At 43.9% G+C, this 18,325-nt stretch overlaps 1 protein-coding gene across 2 annotated transcripts in view; it reads left to right on the top strand.

Annotated features, from left to right (window-relative positions):
• The window catches only part of LOC126419760 (lysosome membrane protein 2), a 667,863-nt gene that overhangs the window by 412,080 nt on the left and 237,458 nt on the right, over positions 1–18,325 (top strand). Inside the window, exon 1 of one of the 2 annotated variants that reach the window (XM_050086934.1) lies at positions 14,710–15,024. The exons of the other annotated variant lie outside the window; for it this stretch is intronic. Coding sequence (XP_049942891.1) covers positions 14,964–15,024 — 61 coding nt within the window. The 5' untranslated portion in view covers positions 14,710–14,963. Of the gene's footprint in view, positions 1–14,709; positions 15,025–18,325 lie in introns of those variants that run through there. 2 annotated transcript variants of the gene reach the window in all.

Here is an 18,325-nt window from a genome sequence, read left to right as displayed (position 1 = left end):
TCTGAAATGTGTTGCTATGGAGGAATGCTTGCAGTTAAATGGATACATCGTGTATCTAATTACAAGATTCTGAGTTGAATCAGGAATAAAAGAAATGTATGATACTTTGATTAGACATCCTGAGGCATCAAGGGATAGTTAATTGAGTAACGGAGGGAAGTGGAGGGGGATGGGCGTTAAAAATTGTAGATGAGAACGAACGCTTGACTATAGTAAGTAGGTTGAAATGGATGTACGTTTCAGTAGTTATGCAGAGATGAACAGGCTTGCAAAGGATATACTAGCATGGAGAGCTCCATGAAACCAGTTTTCGAACTGAAAACCCAAATAACAGCACATCTGCTTCATTCGCCCTACGAAGTCATAATTACACTCCTGGAAATGGAAAAAAGAACACATTGACACCGGTGTGTCAGACCCACCATACTTGCTCCGGACACTGCGAGAGGGCTGTACAAGCAATGATCACACGCACAGCACAGCGGACACACCAGGAACCGCGGTGTTGGCCGTCGAATGGCGCTAGCTGCGCAGCATCTGTGCACCGCCGCCGTCAGTGTCAGCCAGTTTGCCGTGGCATACGGAGCTCCATTGCAGTCTTTAACAATGGTAGCATGCCGCGACAGCGTGGACGTGAACCGTATGTGCAGTTGACGGACTTTGAGCGAGGGCGTATAGTGGGCATGAGGGAGGCCGGGTGGACGTACCGCCGAATTGCTCAACACGTGGGGCGTGAGGTCTCCACAGTACATCGACGTTGTCGCCAGTGGTCGGCGGAAGGTGTACGTGCCCGTCGACCTGGGACCGGACCGCAGCGACGCACGGATGCACGCCAAGACCGTAGGATCCTACGCAGTGCCGTAGGGGACCGCACCGCCACTTCCCAGCAAATTAGGGACACTGTTGCTCCTGGGGTATCGGCGAGGACCATTCGCAACCGTCTCCATGAAGCTGGGCTACGGTCCCGGACACCGTTAGGCCGTCTTCCACTCACGCCCCAACATCGTGCAGCCCGCCTCCAGTGGTGTCGCGACAGGCGTGAATGGAGGGACGAATGGAGACGTGTCGTCTTCAGCGATGAGAGTCGCTTCTGCCTTGGTGCCAATGATGGTCGTATGCGTGTTTGGCGCCGTGCAGGTGAGCGCCACAATCAGGACTGCATACGACCGAGGCACACAGGGCCAACACCCGGCATCATGGTGTGGGGAGCGATCTCCTACACTGGCCGTACACCACTGGTGATCGTCGAGGGGACACTGAATAGTGCACGGTACATCCAAACCGTCATCGAACCCATCGTTCTACCATTCCTAGACCGGCAAGGGAACTTGCTGTTCCAACAGGACAATGCACGTCCGCATGTATCCCGTGCCACCCAACGTGCTCTAGAAGGTGTAAGTCAACTATACTGGCCAGCACGATCTCCGGATCCGTCCCCCATTGAGCATGTTTGGGACTGGAAGAAGCGTCGTCTCACGCGGTCTGCACGTCCAGCACGAACGCTGGTCCAACTGAGGCGCCAGGTGGAAATGGCATGGCAAGCCGTTCCACAGGACTACATCCCGCATCTCTACGATCGTCTCCATGGGAGAATAGCAGCCTGCATTGCTGCGAAAGGTGGATATACACTGTACTAGTGCCGACATTGTGCATGCTCTGTTGCCTGTGTCTATGTGCCTGTGGTTCTGTCAGTGTGATCATGTGATGTATCTGACCCCAGGAATGTGTCAATAAAGTTTCCCCTTCCTGGGACAATGAATTCACGGTGTTCTTATTTCAATTTCCAGGAGTGTATATTTAATATCCCGTAGCGTCTTTGCATCCGTCTGGCCATTTTCCAATAAAAGCCATCACCTAAGTCTTGCCCTCAGAAATTATCAATTCCTTTTCTTCATTGTCTTATAGATTTCAGTCCCCTTTGTAAAATACTTTCATTATTTGTAAGAATGGCTTTGTCATTAGTATACAAGAGGCCACTTTTGAATTTCAGTCTCTGCAAAGTTACAATCTTTCAGCGAAAGTTTCCACTGTGTAATAGCTTGGTCATTGTAGAAATCAAATACGATGAGTGGCACACTGTCACCCTGTTTACAATCGTCTTAGCTTCTTTGCAGATGACACTGTCGTTTATCGCCCAGTAAAGTCATTAGACGATCAAAACAAATTGTAAAACGATTTAGAAAAGATATCTATATGCTGCTAAGATTGGCAATTGACCCTAAATAGTGAAAAGTATGAGGTCACCCATATGAGTGCTAAAAGGAATCTGTTAAACTTCGGTTGCACGATAAATCAATCATATCTAACGACCATAAAGTCAATTAAATTTATTTCCGCGTCTCAGAGAAAAATGCGACACCCCTAGAACAAACAGTGGAACAATACATTGTGGATGGGATGCATATCACGCATATCACTGCGAGAGTACATTCTAAAAAGTAAATTTCAGATACTTTCATGCGTATAACATCTTGGGCCCAGACAGTTCCATTCATTTCGTTTGACTACTTTAACTGAAAGCTCGTAAAATCATCAGTAAAAAGAAAAAAGAAGTTCGACATAGAACCTATTTTTCTGATACATGTAAAGTAACAGACCATTTCCACTGAAGATGAAGAAAGAAATGTTTCAGAGACGCGCCAGAAACCAAATTATTATAATACTGCTGGATAGCTTGTTTGTTGTGAAACAGTACGTATCTTCTCCGCAACTATAAGCACTCAAACCTCTAAATCAGGTACCGACAATAAAGTGAAGCAAATCGTGTGTTACGATCTCTAAGACGTTACAGAAGAGCTTGCGTTCCAGACTCAGAACTGCAATTTGCGGCTGCCTTTATTAACTGTCTAATTAGTAGCTGGTTCTGTCATATCAGGTGAGAAATCACAAGTTACGCAATTCAAAGGACGAGGCTGAGCTGTAAACAAGCAAAAAATTTTTGCGGAAAGCCCTACAGTTACGACAGGAAAAGATATTTTGTTACATAAACAGATTGTCTTTAAATAAACTACCAAATAATGAACGCAAAATGGTTTTCCACGTTTTTACGTCAGTAATCGTATCCGCGCTACAAATAAACGCACGAAGCAGCGCAAGTAACAAACAATGAGGTCTTCGTTTCAAATCCTTCTTATACTCACGAAATAACTTATCTCTACAACGCACAAGCTTCTAAGGACGACGCTGAGGTGTAAAAAAATTGTTTCAAATGGCTCTGAGCGCTATGGGACTTAACATCTATGGTCATCAGTCCGCTAGAACTTAGAACTACTTAATCCTAACTAACCTAAGGACATCACACACACCCAGTCATCACGAGGCAGAGAAACGCTGAGCTGTAAACAAGCAAAATATTTTGCAGAAAACCCTACAATTAGTAATGTAAAAGATATTTTATTACATAAACAGATTCTCAATAAATAAACTCAAAATAATAAACGCAAAAAGGTTTTCCACGTTTTTATGCCAATATTCATACCAGAACTAAAAATAAACACAAAGCATCGCAGGCAACAAACAACGAAGTTTTTGTTTCAAGTCCCTCTTGTACGCCGGACGGCGTGGCCGAACGGTTCTAGGCGCTTTAGGCTAGAACCGCGCGACCGCTGCGGTCACAGGTTCGAATCCTGCCTCGGGCATGGATGTGTGCGATGTCCTTAGGTTAGTTAGGTGTAAGTAGTTCTAAGTTCTAGGGGACTGATGACCTCAGATGTTAAGTCCCATAGTGCTCAGAGCCATTTTAACCCTAGGATAAGGACAACACACACACCCATGCCCGAGGGAGGACTCGATCCTCCGACGGGGGCAGCCGCACGAACCGTGGCAATGCGCCATAGACCGCACGGCTAGCCCGCGCGGCTAAAAATTGGAAATTTGTGGTAAGGTCTTATGGGACCAAACTGCAGAGGTCATCGGTCCCTCAGCCTACACACTACTTAACCTAACTTAAACTAACTTACTCTATGAACAACACACACTCCCATGCCCGAGGCAGGACTTGAACTTCAGACGGGGTGAGCCGCGCGGATAGTGACAAGACGCCCAAGACCGCGTGGCACCCTCCATGGATTCCCATTTGAGTTCACATAGCTTTTCTGTATTGCTCACCTTTTGTTCAAATCTACCAGTAACAAATCCAACAACACACCTCTGAACTGCCTAGACGTTTTCCATGAATCCGACTCGATGGGGATTCCAAACGCCCCATAATCCGAACTCGACCATTGGCCTTCCTTACAACCGATATCATGCGCTCGTTCCATTTAATATCCGCAACATTGAAGTTAATCGACGTGACTATGTCGAGTAGCAGATAAGAAATAATGTAACATTTCCGGACGTTTTTCCTATTTATCTGCATTATCTTACATTTTTCTGCATTTACACGAAGCTGCCATTCACAACACCAAATATGAATTCTGAGTCATCCTGGATAGTCTATTCTTACATTCACTTAATGATGACATTTTCCCGAACACTAGAACACATACATCAGCGAACAGTCGCAGATTGCTGCTCACCCTTCCCATAAGATCATTTATGTGCACGAAGAACAAGAGCAAAGATCGGAAAACTTGCAGACATTGATCAATACGGCATACCAACCACCCTCAGTCACCTTTTTTTGTTTTGTTTACTGTACACTTAAGACTTTATAAAACGATTGTTACTCTCCTTAAAAGTAAAGGGCAATCTGTAGGTTTCAATAGCATTCATTTTATGTATCTCTTATGATTAAATTTAAGAAATAGCGTGTATCGATAACACAAAACTGTCCAATATACTTCTAATGCTTTTTTTCAAATATTTATTCTGGAAAAAAATTGTGGCAGTTTGAGCTTTTAACACCGTGAAAGTGTTTTACGTAATTTCCATGTAATTACGTAGACAGAGTAAATAAGTGTTTTAGGTGGCTAAATAAGTGTACAAACTCTGGACACCAAATTACAAAACATCAAAATCACACCTACGTGACAGCAAAATAATAGGTACTAGTCTTGTAAAAACTGTACTTTCTCAGTTAAGTACGTAGCAGGTTGTTGGTATCTCACATAAAATGGTAGCGTTATTATCTTTCGAGATTATTATATACAAATTACCAAAAGCTGCCTTGCATTTATATATGATTTTGCTACACTACCTGAAAATCTAGCGGATGTAGAAACACAAGTCATTCTTTTGAAATGGATAACCAATGAAGCAAGTTTACGAAATTTCTGCAGAGGATAACAAATCTATAAGTGTTATAAAAAATGCTCCAAAAATTTTACTGACATTGTTCATATAGAGGACATTAAAAGCTTCGAGTGTATAAGAGGGATTACTTTTAATAAAATGGGCTAGAAAAATCTGCTATAATTCGAAGGCCTCAGAAAATGGGAGGAACATACCGAATAACAACAAATTTTTGTTGTAAAAAGTACGTATCAATAAATGTAAATATTTATGATTTACGATATGGTAACGAAACCGGAATGCTGCCACGCAAGAGAATGTCTAACACTGAATTATAAATTGCACAAAATAGAAGTATTGGAGAGGAGGATCTTGAGGAACATTTTAGGTCCAATAAGAAGCACAGAACCCTGAAAATTAAGAAGCAATGATAAAACACACTGTTGGTCCGAAGCATTATGGCTACGTGTTTAACAGCGTATTGGTTTATCTTTGGATTCAAGAAGTCCTTTGGAGGCATCTGGAGGTACCAGGCAACAGAAGTTACGCACGCGTCACCCAATTCGCGTGAATAACGGGCTGGTGGTTTGTTGACGCGGAGATGGCGCCTGATCGCGTCCTAGATGTTTTCCATCCGTTCAGATCAGGCGAATCTGGTGCGCCAAGACACGAACGTGAGTTCACTGTAACGTTCCTCAAACCACTGTAACACAATTCCAGCAGTGTGACACGGACCGTTACACTGCTGGAAGATGCTGTCGGAGTCGAGACGACATCAGGCATGAAAGGATGCAGGTGGTCCGCAATAATGTTCACGTAATGCACAGCTGTTACGGTGCCTTTGGTTCCCACCGCAATTTGTAACAAGTCATTGTGTCTCAAAGGTACTAGCAATAAAAATATATCTCAGAGTATGTAATGTATTTCGATGTAATAGTTATCTCTGAAAATTTTGATTTTCTTTCCATAAAAAATAGGGTTGTCAGTTTTTCTTGTTTTTGTCCAGTATTGCTACAAGAAGGTTGTATCATCCATTACATGATGAATTTTATTGTGGAATAATGGTAACTTTAAGCATTCACGACTTTATTTTCTAGCTGAACGCGTGACCCTGTAGGCATGTAACAATGAATTCTTTTGTATAGTTTTTCAGTCCTTTAAATTAGTTGGAAGTTATCAATTTGATGACGCAACGAATGAGTGCCATAAGTGCGCTATCGAACTGTCAGTTCAACATTCGTAAGTCGATCTGTAGTCTATACTTTAAATGGTTTAAATGGCTCTGAGCACGTCTCAGATCATCAGTCCTCTAGAACTTAGAACTATTTAAACCTAACTAACCTAAGGACATCACACACATCCATGCCCGAGGCAGGATTCGAAACTGCGACCGTAGCGGTCGCGCGGTTCCAGACTGAAGCGCCTACAGCCGCTCGGCCACGCCGGCCGGCTATACTTTAACGAAGTCTCATTGTAATTATTATTATTCAAATTGTTTTTTTGCAATCATCAATTAACGGTAACACAGTTTTGTTTCAGCAAGTTCACTGCTTTCGGACAATGGCTTCTGGGACTGTAGCAAAGCTCGTATGAGAAATGAAACATTCTCTTACAGAATTATTATACACTCCAAGAAACGGCGGAAGGTTCAATGCCCTCCTCTAATTTTCTCAACTATATGTTTTCACTTCTCGCTGGCGATTCCTACTCCAACATTTCACCTTCTTATTTAAAATCACAAAAAGTAATACCCTAAGATGGAAATGCCGTGTGGCTAGGGCCTCCCGTCGAGTAGACCGGTCGCCTGGTGCAAGTCTTTCGAGTTGACTTCGGCGACTTGCGTGTCGATGGGGATGAAATGATGATGATAAGGACAACACAACACCCAGTCCCTGAGCGGAAAAAATCTCCGACCCAGCCGGGAATCGATGCCGGGCCGTTAGGTATGACATTCCGTCGCGCTGACCACTCAGCTACCAGGGGCGGACGGAGAAAAGGTAACATTACAAGTTCCAGTTGAATAGTATGTGAAAGGACCACACAACATAAGACTGCCCCCACCTGCCTACGTCCGTTGGGCGATGCATGTTTCAAGCATCCATTCGCATCCGAACATGATCATCGGTCTGGATAAGGAGAAACCTGACTCATCTGACTAGCTGACACGTTTATGTTGACCCACGGTCCAGTCTAGATGATCCCGTGACCAAGTGATCGTAGTTGACAATGTCGTTGACTCAACATGGGAATACGTAGGGATCATCTGCTGCCGAGCCCCACGTTCGACAATTTGCGCTGTACTCTGTCATCAGGGATGCCACAGACCGCTGTCTATCCTGCTGTACAGAGCGGCCAAGTTTATTGAATTCCTCATCCTGTGATGTAGCTTGAACATCCAATACATTCTCGCCTGATCGTGGCTTCACCATCCTTCAACCATTTTCCATAGATACCCACGACAGTACACGTGAAGAGCCAACCAGCTTCGACGATTCCGAGATACTCGTTCGTAGGCGCCGAGCCCTGTCCTTAGTCAAGACCCTTACGCCAGTGTATTTTCCCATTTGAGTCCCATATCGCGATAGAAATGATACGAAATTATCTTATGGCACTGATTGCCGGGTGTCCCCCATCTACGGAAGCTCGGCCACCTAGTTGCAAGTCTTTTCAATTGGCCCCACATTGGGAGACTTGTATGCTGATGATGACGAAATGATGATGAGGACAACACCAGTCCCCGAACAGATAACATTTCCGACCCGGTCGGGAATCGAACCCGTGTCCGCTCCATGGCAGTCAGAGGCGCTGACCACTGAGCTAAGGAGGCGGACATCGTCGTAGAACGAGTCCGCATTCGTCTTTGTTCCGCTTAAATACTACCCTCACAATTCAGTTTCGAGGTGGGCTGCACTCATAAGGTTTTGGTTCATCGGCACACATCAATACACAGAAAAAGTAACTGAAACGATGAGAAAAAGAACGATTCTATGTTTTCGAGCAGCTACAGATCTCCATGGTGAATGACAGTTGCTGAACAGATATCTTCAAATGTATCAGGGAAAAGAAATTAAGGTGTTGGATCCGAGAAATAAGAAATATTTAGAAATACACAGTATAAAGCAGAAGAAACAACAGAAAGAATTGTTTTTCGGAAGGAAAGTGTTGAATTTAGGAGAATATTTTAAGGCAGAAACAGTAAGAGATGTGAAGAGGTATACGAAAAAGTAGAGACGTGGTAAAAATTTGAATCGATGTTGTAGAAAAGAACGATCGCCCACTAACCCAGAAGGCAACAGATACAGGCGCTCAGATATATGCCGTGCTCCTTGACTTCTGTAAGGCGTGGTAGAGTAATTATTGTGTATGCATGCGAAGCTCATATTAGTTTCGTGGAAAGGAGAGTGGTGGAGGAGTCGAAACACAATGTGTTACAAAATAAAATCATAGCTCTGTACTCTGTAAGTCACCTTGGTGTGTGGCGGTGGGTACTTTGTGTACTGCCATCATTTCTCCCTTTTCCCGCCGGCCGAAGTGGCCGTGCGGTTAAAGGCGCTGCAGTCTGGAACCGCAAGACCGCTACGGTCGCAGGTTCGAATCCTGCCTCGGGCATGGATGTTTGTGATGTCCTTAGGTTAGTTAGGTTTAACTAGTTCTAAGTTCTAGGGGACTAATGACCTCAGCAGTTGAGTCCCATAGTGCTCAGAGCCATTTGAACCATTTGATCATTTCTCCCTACGTAGTTGGCTGCCAACAGAATGTTTTCGCAATCGGAGGAGAAAACTGGTGATCGAAATTTCATGAGAAGATCCCGTCATAACGAAAAACGCCTTTGTTTTAATTATTGCCACTCCAATTCACGTATCATGTCTGTGACACTATTTCCCCTATTTCGCGATAATACAAAACGAGCTGCCCTTCTTTGTACCTTTTTGATGTCATCCATGAGTCCCACCTGATACGGATCCCACACCGCACAGCAATACTCCAGAATAGGGCGGACAAGTGTGGTGTAAGCAGTCTCTTTAGTAGACCTGTTGCACCTTCTAAGTGTTCTGCCAGTGAATCGCAGTCTTTGGTTTGCTCTACCACAATATTATCTACGTGGTCGTTCCAATTTAGGTTATTTGTAATTGTAATCCCTAAGTATTAAGTTGAATTTACAGCCTTCAGATTTGTGTGACTTATCCGGTAATCGAAATTTAGCTGATTTTATTTAGTACTCATGTGAATAACTTCACACTTTTCCTTATTCAGGGTCAGTTGCCATTTTATCTAAATCATTTTGCAACTCGCTTTGATTATCTGATGACTTCACAAGACGGTAAATGACAGCATCATCTGCAAATAAACTAAGACGGCTACTCAGATTGTCTCCTATGTCGTTAATATAGATCAGGAACAACAGAGGGCCTATAACACTTCCTTGGGGAACGCCGGATATTACTTTTGTTTTACTCGATGACTTTCCGCCTATTACTACGAACTGTGGCCTCTCTGACAGGAAATTGCGAATCCAGTCGCACAACTGAGGCGATACTCCATATGCACGCAGTTTGGTTAGAAGACGCTTGTGAGGAACGGTGTCGAAAGCCTTCTGGAAATAATAAATGAAAAGCACCAGTTTGCTTTTGTTCTACAATATTATTTTTATTGCTAACCTGTTTTCGGCTTACAAGGCCATCTTCAGGCATTTACTCAGTATTATCACCAAAGAAGTTAAATGTTAGCAGACAACATTGGAAGAGAAGTAACGCATCTAGAGCGAAGTAGAAACATGCAGTGAGTAACATCTTTGCAATGAAATAGTAAAAACTGAACAGTACATAAATAACAATGGAGTTGACAGGAAAACCTTTAGCACAAAATAAAAATAGCATGCCTACATAACAGTTTCTATTGATAAACAAAACTATTGAAATAAGATAAAATTAGTACTAGGCAAGGCTGCATCAAGAGGTATGAAACATGGAGAGTGATACACAACCAATTAAAAAAGAAGAGACAATTGTCAATGTAAATGCAGAATACGCGAGGAACTTAAGCCATATCAATACGATAAACAGAAATTAATAAATGCAGGAAAATTGAGGTGTTTGAGGGAATCTACAGTTTGAGAGTGTGGTGGTACTGCATTTTAACATTAACATTATAATCAAAGCAGTGGCTGTATACCAGTTTACATTAAATAAATGAGCAAAGTAAAATATGAACAGTATTTGATGAGACAACTACAAGGGGAGTAATACCAGTACAAGTTAAAAGCAAACCCTTAACTGTTGAAACTACAGCATATGTGGAATACAAAGACAACTGCAACAAATAAAACAACTTAATGACTACAGGAAAATGGGAATATGTAGGAAGAGAGAGTGTGGGAACTAATGAACAACAAAGATGATTATATGAAGTTTAGGAGAGGGGAAGTGTTGAGTTGTGTCTGGTCATTTAGGATAGATTTGGATCTAGAGCAAGATGTTTGTTAATTTCCAGGGCTTCCAGCAGGTTGAGTTTATGGCCTTTGTTTGCTAAGTGAAGTACATGGGACACTGGCAGGTAGCTGTGACCCTCACTCAGTACATGCTCAGCAAATGCAGAGTCTGAATTCTGCAACCTCCAGCTGCGTTCATGTTCAGCCAGCCTAGTTGCTATGTCTCTGCCTGACTGACCAATGTAAATTTTGTCACAATCAGAACAGGTGATTTTGTATACCCCACTGTTGGCTAATAACTGGATCTTATCTTTGCTATTAAAAACACACTGGGCTGTAGTGTTCCTTCTGGAAATCTAAAAATATGGGATCAATTTGACATCCCCTGTCGATGGCACTTATTACTTCATGAGTATAAAGAGCTAGTTGTGTTTCACAAGAACGATATTTTCTGAAACCGTTCTGACTATATGTCAATAAATCGTTTTCTTCGAGGTACTTCATAATGTTCGAATACAGTATATGTTTCAAAACCCTACTGCAAATCGACGTTAGTGATATAGGCCTGTAATTCAGCGGATTACTCCTACTTCCCTTTTTGGGTATTGGTGTGACTTGTGGAATTTTCCAGAATTTATGTGCGGATCTTCCTGTGAGCGAGTGGTTGTATATAATTGCTAAATATGGAGCTGTTTTAGCAGCATACTCTGAGAGGAACCTGACTGGTATACAATCTGGACCGGAGGCCTTGCCTTTATTAAGTGATTTAAGCTGCTTCGTTACTCCTAGGATATCTACTTCTAAGTTTCTCATCTTGGCAGTTGTTCTTGATTGGAATTCAGGAACATTTACTTCGTCTTCTTTGGTGAATGAGTTTCGGAAAACCGTGTTTAATAACTCTGCTTTAGTGGCACTGTCATCAGTGACTTCACCGTTGTTATCGCGCAGTGAAGGTATTGATTGTGTCTTGCCACTGGTGTGCTTTATGTATGAGCAGAATCTCTTTGGGTTTTCTGCCAGATTTCAAGACAGAATTTCGTTGTGGAAATTATAAAAGCATTTCGCATTGAAGTAATCGTCATATTTCGAACTTCAGTAAAACCTTGTCAATCTTGGGGATTTTGCGTTCTTTTAAATTTGGCATGCTTTTTTCGTTGCTTCTGCAACAACGATCTGACCCGTTTTGTGTACCATGGGGGATCAGTACCATCACTTATTAATTTATGTGGTATATATCTCTCAATTGCTGTCGATACTATCTCTTTGAAAACATTCCATATCTTTTCTTCACTTACATGATCATATCGGAAGGAGTGAAGACTGTCTCTTAAAAAGGCGTTAAGAGCATTTTTATCAACTGTTTTAAATAGATATACTTTGCGTTTCTTTTTGATGGTTGTAGGTGTTACGTTATTCAGCCTAGCAGCAACTGCTTGGTGGTCGCTAATCCCTGTATTCGTCACAATACTCACTATTTGTCCAGGATTATTTGTTGCTAAAATGTCAAGTACGCTTCGCAACCATTTACTCTTCGAGTGGGCTCATGAACTAATTGTTCAAAATAATTTTCTCAGAAAGCATTCAGTACAATTTCGGTTGACGTTTTATGCCTGCCGCCGGCTTTAAACGTATAATTTTTCCAGCATATCGAGGGTAGATTAAAGTCACCACTGACTATAATTGTATGAGAGGGGTACTTATTTGAAATGAGACTCAAGTTTTGTTTGAACTGTTCAGTAACTGTATCTCCTGAGTCGGGGGGGTCGGTAAAACGGTCCAGTTAATAGTTTAGTCCGATTGTCAGGTATAACCTCTACCCATACTATTTCACACGAACTATCTACTTCAATTTCGCTACAAGGAAAACTACCTCTGACAGCAATAAACACTCCACCACCAACTGTATTTAATCAATCCTTTCTGAATACTGTTAGATCATTTGAAAAAATTTCGGCTGAACTTATTCCCGGCTTTAGCCAGGTCTCTGTACCTACAACTATTTGAGTTTCAGTGCTTCCTGTTAGGTCTACGAGAATTTACAACTACAATACCAATCGTTTCTACAACTACTTTACTGTGTTTTATCTGCCCACTTTTAGACGGACGTCCCTTCTGTGGTTTCCTGAGAGCCTCTAACCTAAAAAACCGCCCAGTCCCTTCCACACAGCCCCCGCTACCCGTGTAGCCGCCTCCTGTGTGTAGTGGACTCCTGACCTATTAGGCGGAACCTGGAGACCCACCATCCGATGGCGCAAGTCAAGGAATCTGCAGCCTACACGGTCACAGAAACTCCCGAGCCTCTGATTCGGACCCTCCACTCGGCTCTGTACGAAAGGACCACAGTCGGTTCTGTCTACGATGCTGCAGATGGTGAGCTCTGCCTTAGTCTCACAAGCAAGACTGGCAGTCTTTACCATTTCCACTAGCCACCCGAAGCCAGACAGAATCTGCTCCGATCCAAAGCGACACATATCATTGGTACCAACATGAGCCACCACCTGCAGTTGGCTGCACCCAGTACTCTTCATGGCATCCGGAAGCACCCTTTCCACATCCGGAATGACTCCCCCCGGAATGCACACTGAATGCGTACTGGCTTCCTTCGCCTCCTTGGCAACCATGTTCGTAAGGGGCCCCATTATGCACCTAACGTTGGAGCTCCCACCCTCTGTGAATGCTCATACCTTGTGGGCCGAGAAGCTTCCTCTGGAACAGGGTGGACGACTGCATCCAGCTCAGAGACATCGTCAGCCACAGATAACGCCCAAAAACCTCAGGAAGTTTTTTGCTGCCAGCCAGACTTTGGAATGATCTCCCGCTCGACAATGGGTGGGCTGTCAACCTCAGTGCAGGCAGTACCCAGGGTGGCCACAGCAATGGACTGATTGGAGGACACGTGGGATGTGCTCAACGTCCCTCGCATCCCTGCATTCGATTCCCCACAGAGACGCCCCTCGGCAGCAGCCTCAAGCTGTGTGACAGAAGCCAAAGCAGCCTGGAGCTGTGAGCCAAGGGTCGCCAACTCAGGTCGCATCTCTACACAACACAGTTCCTATCCATTACTGTAGTCGGTCCTGTTTGAAGCTCGTAAAAATATGTAACAAGCAAACGGTGTACTCGCTTTATTAGTAGCAGGAAGTACACAACACCCACTCCCTGCATGAAGCACCAATCCTCCACAGTCTTCCGCATGTTGCTACAATTCGCAGCGTTGCGTTGTGACTTCTCAGTAGATAACAGCATCAACAGCGAAAAGACTCATGGTACAACAAAAATGGTTCAAATGGCTCTGAGCACTATGGGACTTAACTTCTGAGGTCATCAGTTCCCTAGAACTTAGAACTACTTAAACCTAACTAACCTAAGGACATCACACACATCCATGCCCGAGGCAGGATACGAACCTGCTACCGTAGCGGTTGCGGGTTCCAGACTGTAGCGCCTAGAACTGATCGGCCACCCTGACCGTCCTCATGGTACATCTGACATCATCTACTATGTATGCATATATTGTGAAACGGGGTACACCCGAGGTTGCTTTTATGTCTAAAAGCTTCTCTCCATTGAGAATGCTGTGTTCTGTTTGCTAGAAATTCTTCGTTGCAATCACATTCGTCTGGTACGAGACGTTCCTGGAGGTGTGGTTGGGGTGGGGTTGGGGGGTGGGGGAGTGAGTCCACTGGGGGCCGAACCGCACAATAACCCTGGGTTCGGTGTGGGGCGGCGGTGGGATGGGTGAACTGCTGCGGCCTGTTGTGAACCACTGAGGGCTATGGAGGGACGAAGCCTCTCGGTCATTTCTAGGTCCCCGGTTCTCTACAATACAACCACCCGCACCCCCACTCTATCACCAGCGCCTCCTCCTTATCCTTAGCTCATACCCTAGGTACGATCTTGATCTCAATCACATTCGCTGGAGGAACAGAATCAGAGTCCACCTGCCACTGCTCTCCCGTCCGTCTGCTGACGTCCTTGGAGTACCGCCGGCACTCAGGAGGCCTTCCCCTTCCTGCTGCTGGCACCTCTCCCTCCCCGGCAGAGGTGTCGCCGCCAAGTGGCTGGCGCGGCAACTCGCGCTTGTCGCAGGAGGCGAGGCGACCTGGAGGCCACACCAGTTGACGTTCGGCGCGCGCTCAGACAGGATCAGTGGAAGCGGCGGTCCTGCTATCCCTCACTGCCACGCGGGTTGTCGGTCTGCGTGCGCGCGCGGCCGCAGGCGGCTACCGAGATCGGAACAGCACAGCTGCTGCAGTCTGTTCAGAAGACCGCGTTGAGACGCAGCACGCGTGTTGCCGTTGCCGAGTAGTGTTGACGAGTGCCGCAGTTTGTATACGGCCGCAGGGGGAGAAATCGTGCCAGGATGCGCGGACGCCGTAGCGGTATCTGCTCCAAGCTGACGAGCACGTTCCTCAGGAAGTGGTGTAAGTAGCTCTGCACTGCGCCTCGTCCTCAAGCACAGGTCTCTTTCTCTCTCCAGAGCATCGCCTGTGTGGAACTTCTCAACAGTGTTTGTGACTGTGCCATGTCGCTAGTATGTGCTCTCGTTTCGTTACTGAGGCACCTGGAATGTTATATTTGTGAAAGGATGATTTATATTCAAATTGATTTAGCAATCTTCGTAAAATTTACGTACATTCTTTATTCCGGACATGCCCTTAATAAGCTGCTGCGGTTCTTTAGTAGTGCACAACTCCACAATTTTATGCTTTTCATTTATAATAAAGTTAAACAACAGAAACACGATTGCGTCGTGAGATGTTGACACACAATTCTAGGAAGCACAGATATGCTGTGTTCAAGCATAGCTATTCGGAGCTAAACCACATACTCCATGGTAACCACCATTGCTTTAGAAAACACCGATCGTCGTAGCCACAAACAAATTTCATTTTTGATATTTTTGAGAGAGACAGAGAGATTCGTTGATGCTTCTAGACTCTCGAGCTTCGGAAAATTCTCAAACCGCCTTGACACCTGCTGAATACAAAAAGATGCCTAATACTGTTTACAGTGTGCAAACTATGAATATTCTTTAGCGCTCCACATTCCACTCTCGAAGGAATTAAACGATATCCCGCACACGGCCATATAAGCAATCTGTTTCACCAGGATTCTTTCATCAACATCGGATTAAAAACACGCTCTCTCGGGTCCTTAACAGTTGGCTGATGTAGAAATAGGGTAGGGAACGTAAGCATCATACTCAAACCCGAAGCCATAATGCTGGTGGATCTCAGAGATCTGATGTATGACAGAAAAATATTGCTACTTGTTGGCTCTTCGGGGTATGTAACAGTTAAGACAGAATTTTTGATTGTTGTGATGTAACGGGCGGAAACAGTTTCTGCTACTCTTAAAGCTAGCTATCATCAGGGTTAATGATTTTCTCTCTGTCTTTGTAGAAAATGCTATTAAACGATTTTATTCCTATTTTCTCTGAATCTGTGAATAAAAACACTGAGAAAATTAAACTGTTATAGTTTATTACTGAATATCTTTCATTAGTTTTATTTTTTAAAGATTAAAGAGCCTCTCTTTCATATACCAGTACTGTTCGGGTTGAAAGTTAAAGACAATATTTAGGTTTTTCTTGTTGTTAGAGCCGCAGACTTGATTTGCAGAGAGCTATTGAGATTTTTGTATCTCTCACTAGTTTAGATATTCCCTTTCTCTCGCTGCGGATCTTGACACTACAGAAATGTGTCCCCAAATCATTTTCTTTGCTTCTCGGTTCATTATTTAATTTTCGTTTCAATTATAAATGGAGGCGCCTAACGAGTTGTATTTGTGGTGAAGACGAACTGAAAGTTGTATTTTATTGTCAGAACATTTAGAAGATGCAACAAGTGTACTAGACACACTGCCTACTGTACGCTTATGCCTCTTCTGCAGTGCTGCTGCGCGATCTTTACCAGATGGGATTGACAGAGACTGTCGAGAAAAAGGGTGCAGCAGGGTAGCTCGTTTTGCGTTACCGCAAAATAGGGGAGCGTCTCGTGGATATGATGAGCGAGTTAGGATGGCAGTCATTAAAACAAAGGCGTTTCTTTGCGGCGAGGTATTTTAAGGAAATTTCAGTCATGAACTTCCTCTTGAGAATGCGGAAGTATTTTTTTAGCACCTACGAATAGAAATAAGAGATACCAGAGCTCGCACAGTAAAGCTTAGGTGTTCATTTTTAGCACATGCTATTGGAGAGTGCAAAGGTCGAGATATAAGTCTGTCTGTAAACTTGAGTGTGAACTGCAGCGTAGTCACGTGGCTGTAACTGAGTACTGGTGATGTTCATTCATGTGATCGCCAACAAAATTCAGCAGTCAATGTAACGCCCATTTTGCGTTATATCAAGTCTGCTGGTAGTTCTTTCCTCGGTTTTAACTGCGTCTTTTAGCACTTCCAGTGGGCCAAAATTTCGAGATATTTATGTCCCATTCGTTTGAAACATCTGAAACCTCCGACGCGTAAATGCGCGCTCTGATTTGACGCGCGCGCCACAACGCAGTGTTTCACGGCGAGCTGCGCTTTCTCCGTGAATAGCGTGGGCGGTACTAAAGCCAGCCAGAAACGAGCGACAGCACAGGCGCCGGCTGCATGTGCGTTCAGGCGGTGCCTGTGTTGCGCCGGGCGGCTCTCGCTTTCGCTTCCGCCTCCACCACCCGGCTGTTTGGGCAGTTAGCAATAAGAGCAATACTATTGCAAGGTCAGAATAAAATGCGCAGTACACAAAACATTCTAAACTAAAATCGGTCAACGTATGATAGTCTCCACCCTCCATGTAGCCTCAGGTCTAGCTAAATTGAAGGACGACAGTTTGGTGGAGACGGCGAAGCCAACGACTGTGAATGGAAAACGGAGTTTCATCTTTAGCGTGGCTTGATGTCTACGATCACACCACATTTACCGCATATTCCTGGGTATGCATATTAACAATTGGAAATCAGATATTATATAAGGTGATTCCGTGATGTTACAAAATTTCAGAGATGATTTAGAAAGCTAAATGTATCATTCAGAGGTAAAGGACTCTGGTCCGAAATGACTGAGTCGAAAGTTATAAGCGAAAATCGTTCTGATGTCTCTGACAGTGGAATAAATGTATCGGCACCGTTGTTGCTTAGATTGTAGGGTAGGTCACTTTCAGAGGTGGTAATATGATCCAAACAGGGAAAAAATCAAAGTAGGCATGGGATCTAAAATGCTTACCTTAACAGCTTCGAGTACTTGTTGATCTTCTCTACTGTGAAATATCTCTTCCTTTGAAAAGTGCCCATAGCTCTTAAGGAACTCATTTTAGAGCCCATATGTACTGGACATTTTTTCTTGTTTTGGTCCATACTACCTCCTTCAAAAAGATGGAAACCAAAGAGATTGCAGTAGAAGAGATGTTTGACAGTATCCAAGGTGCACGTGTGCTCGTAACTCTTTTAAGATACGCATTTTAGAGTTCGTGTTTACTAAACGTATTTTTCTTGTTTTGGTGCATACTATGGCCTCTGAAAGTTGGCTACCACATATTATTAGCAACAATACGCCAGGCTAAAAGTACTCCACTGCCAGAAGTATAGGAAAGATTTTCGCTTACAACTTTAGACTTCGTGACCCTGCTCTATCTTCTCTGTAAGTCTGTATCATGACGGAATCACTCTGTACATTTTAAACGGTTTGTTCAACTATTCGAAATTTGTGTTTCGAACTTGACAACCTTGATATAATATTTGAGAG

The sequence above is a fragment of the Schistocerca serialis genome, chromosome 9 (genome assembly GCF_023864345.2).
Source record: "Schistocerca serialis cubense isolate TAMUIC-IGC-003099 chromosome 9, iqSchSeri2.2, whole genome shotgun sequence".
In the NCBI taxonomy this organism is placed as follows: domain Eukaryota; kingdom Metazoa; phylum Arthropoda; class Insecta; order Orthoptera; family Acrididae; genus Schistocerca; species Schistocerca serialis.
Note: the sequence above shows the minus strand (reverse complement) of the source record. Positions and strands in the feature narration are given on the sequence as shown.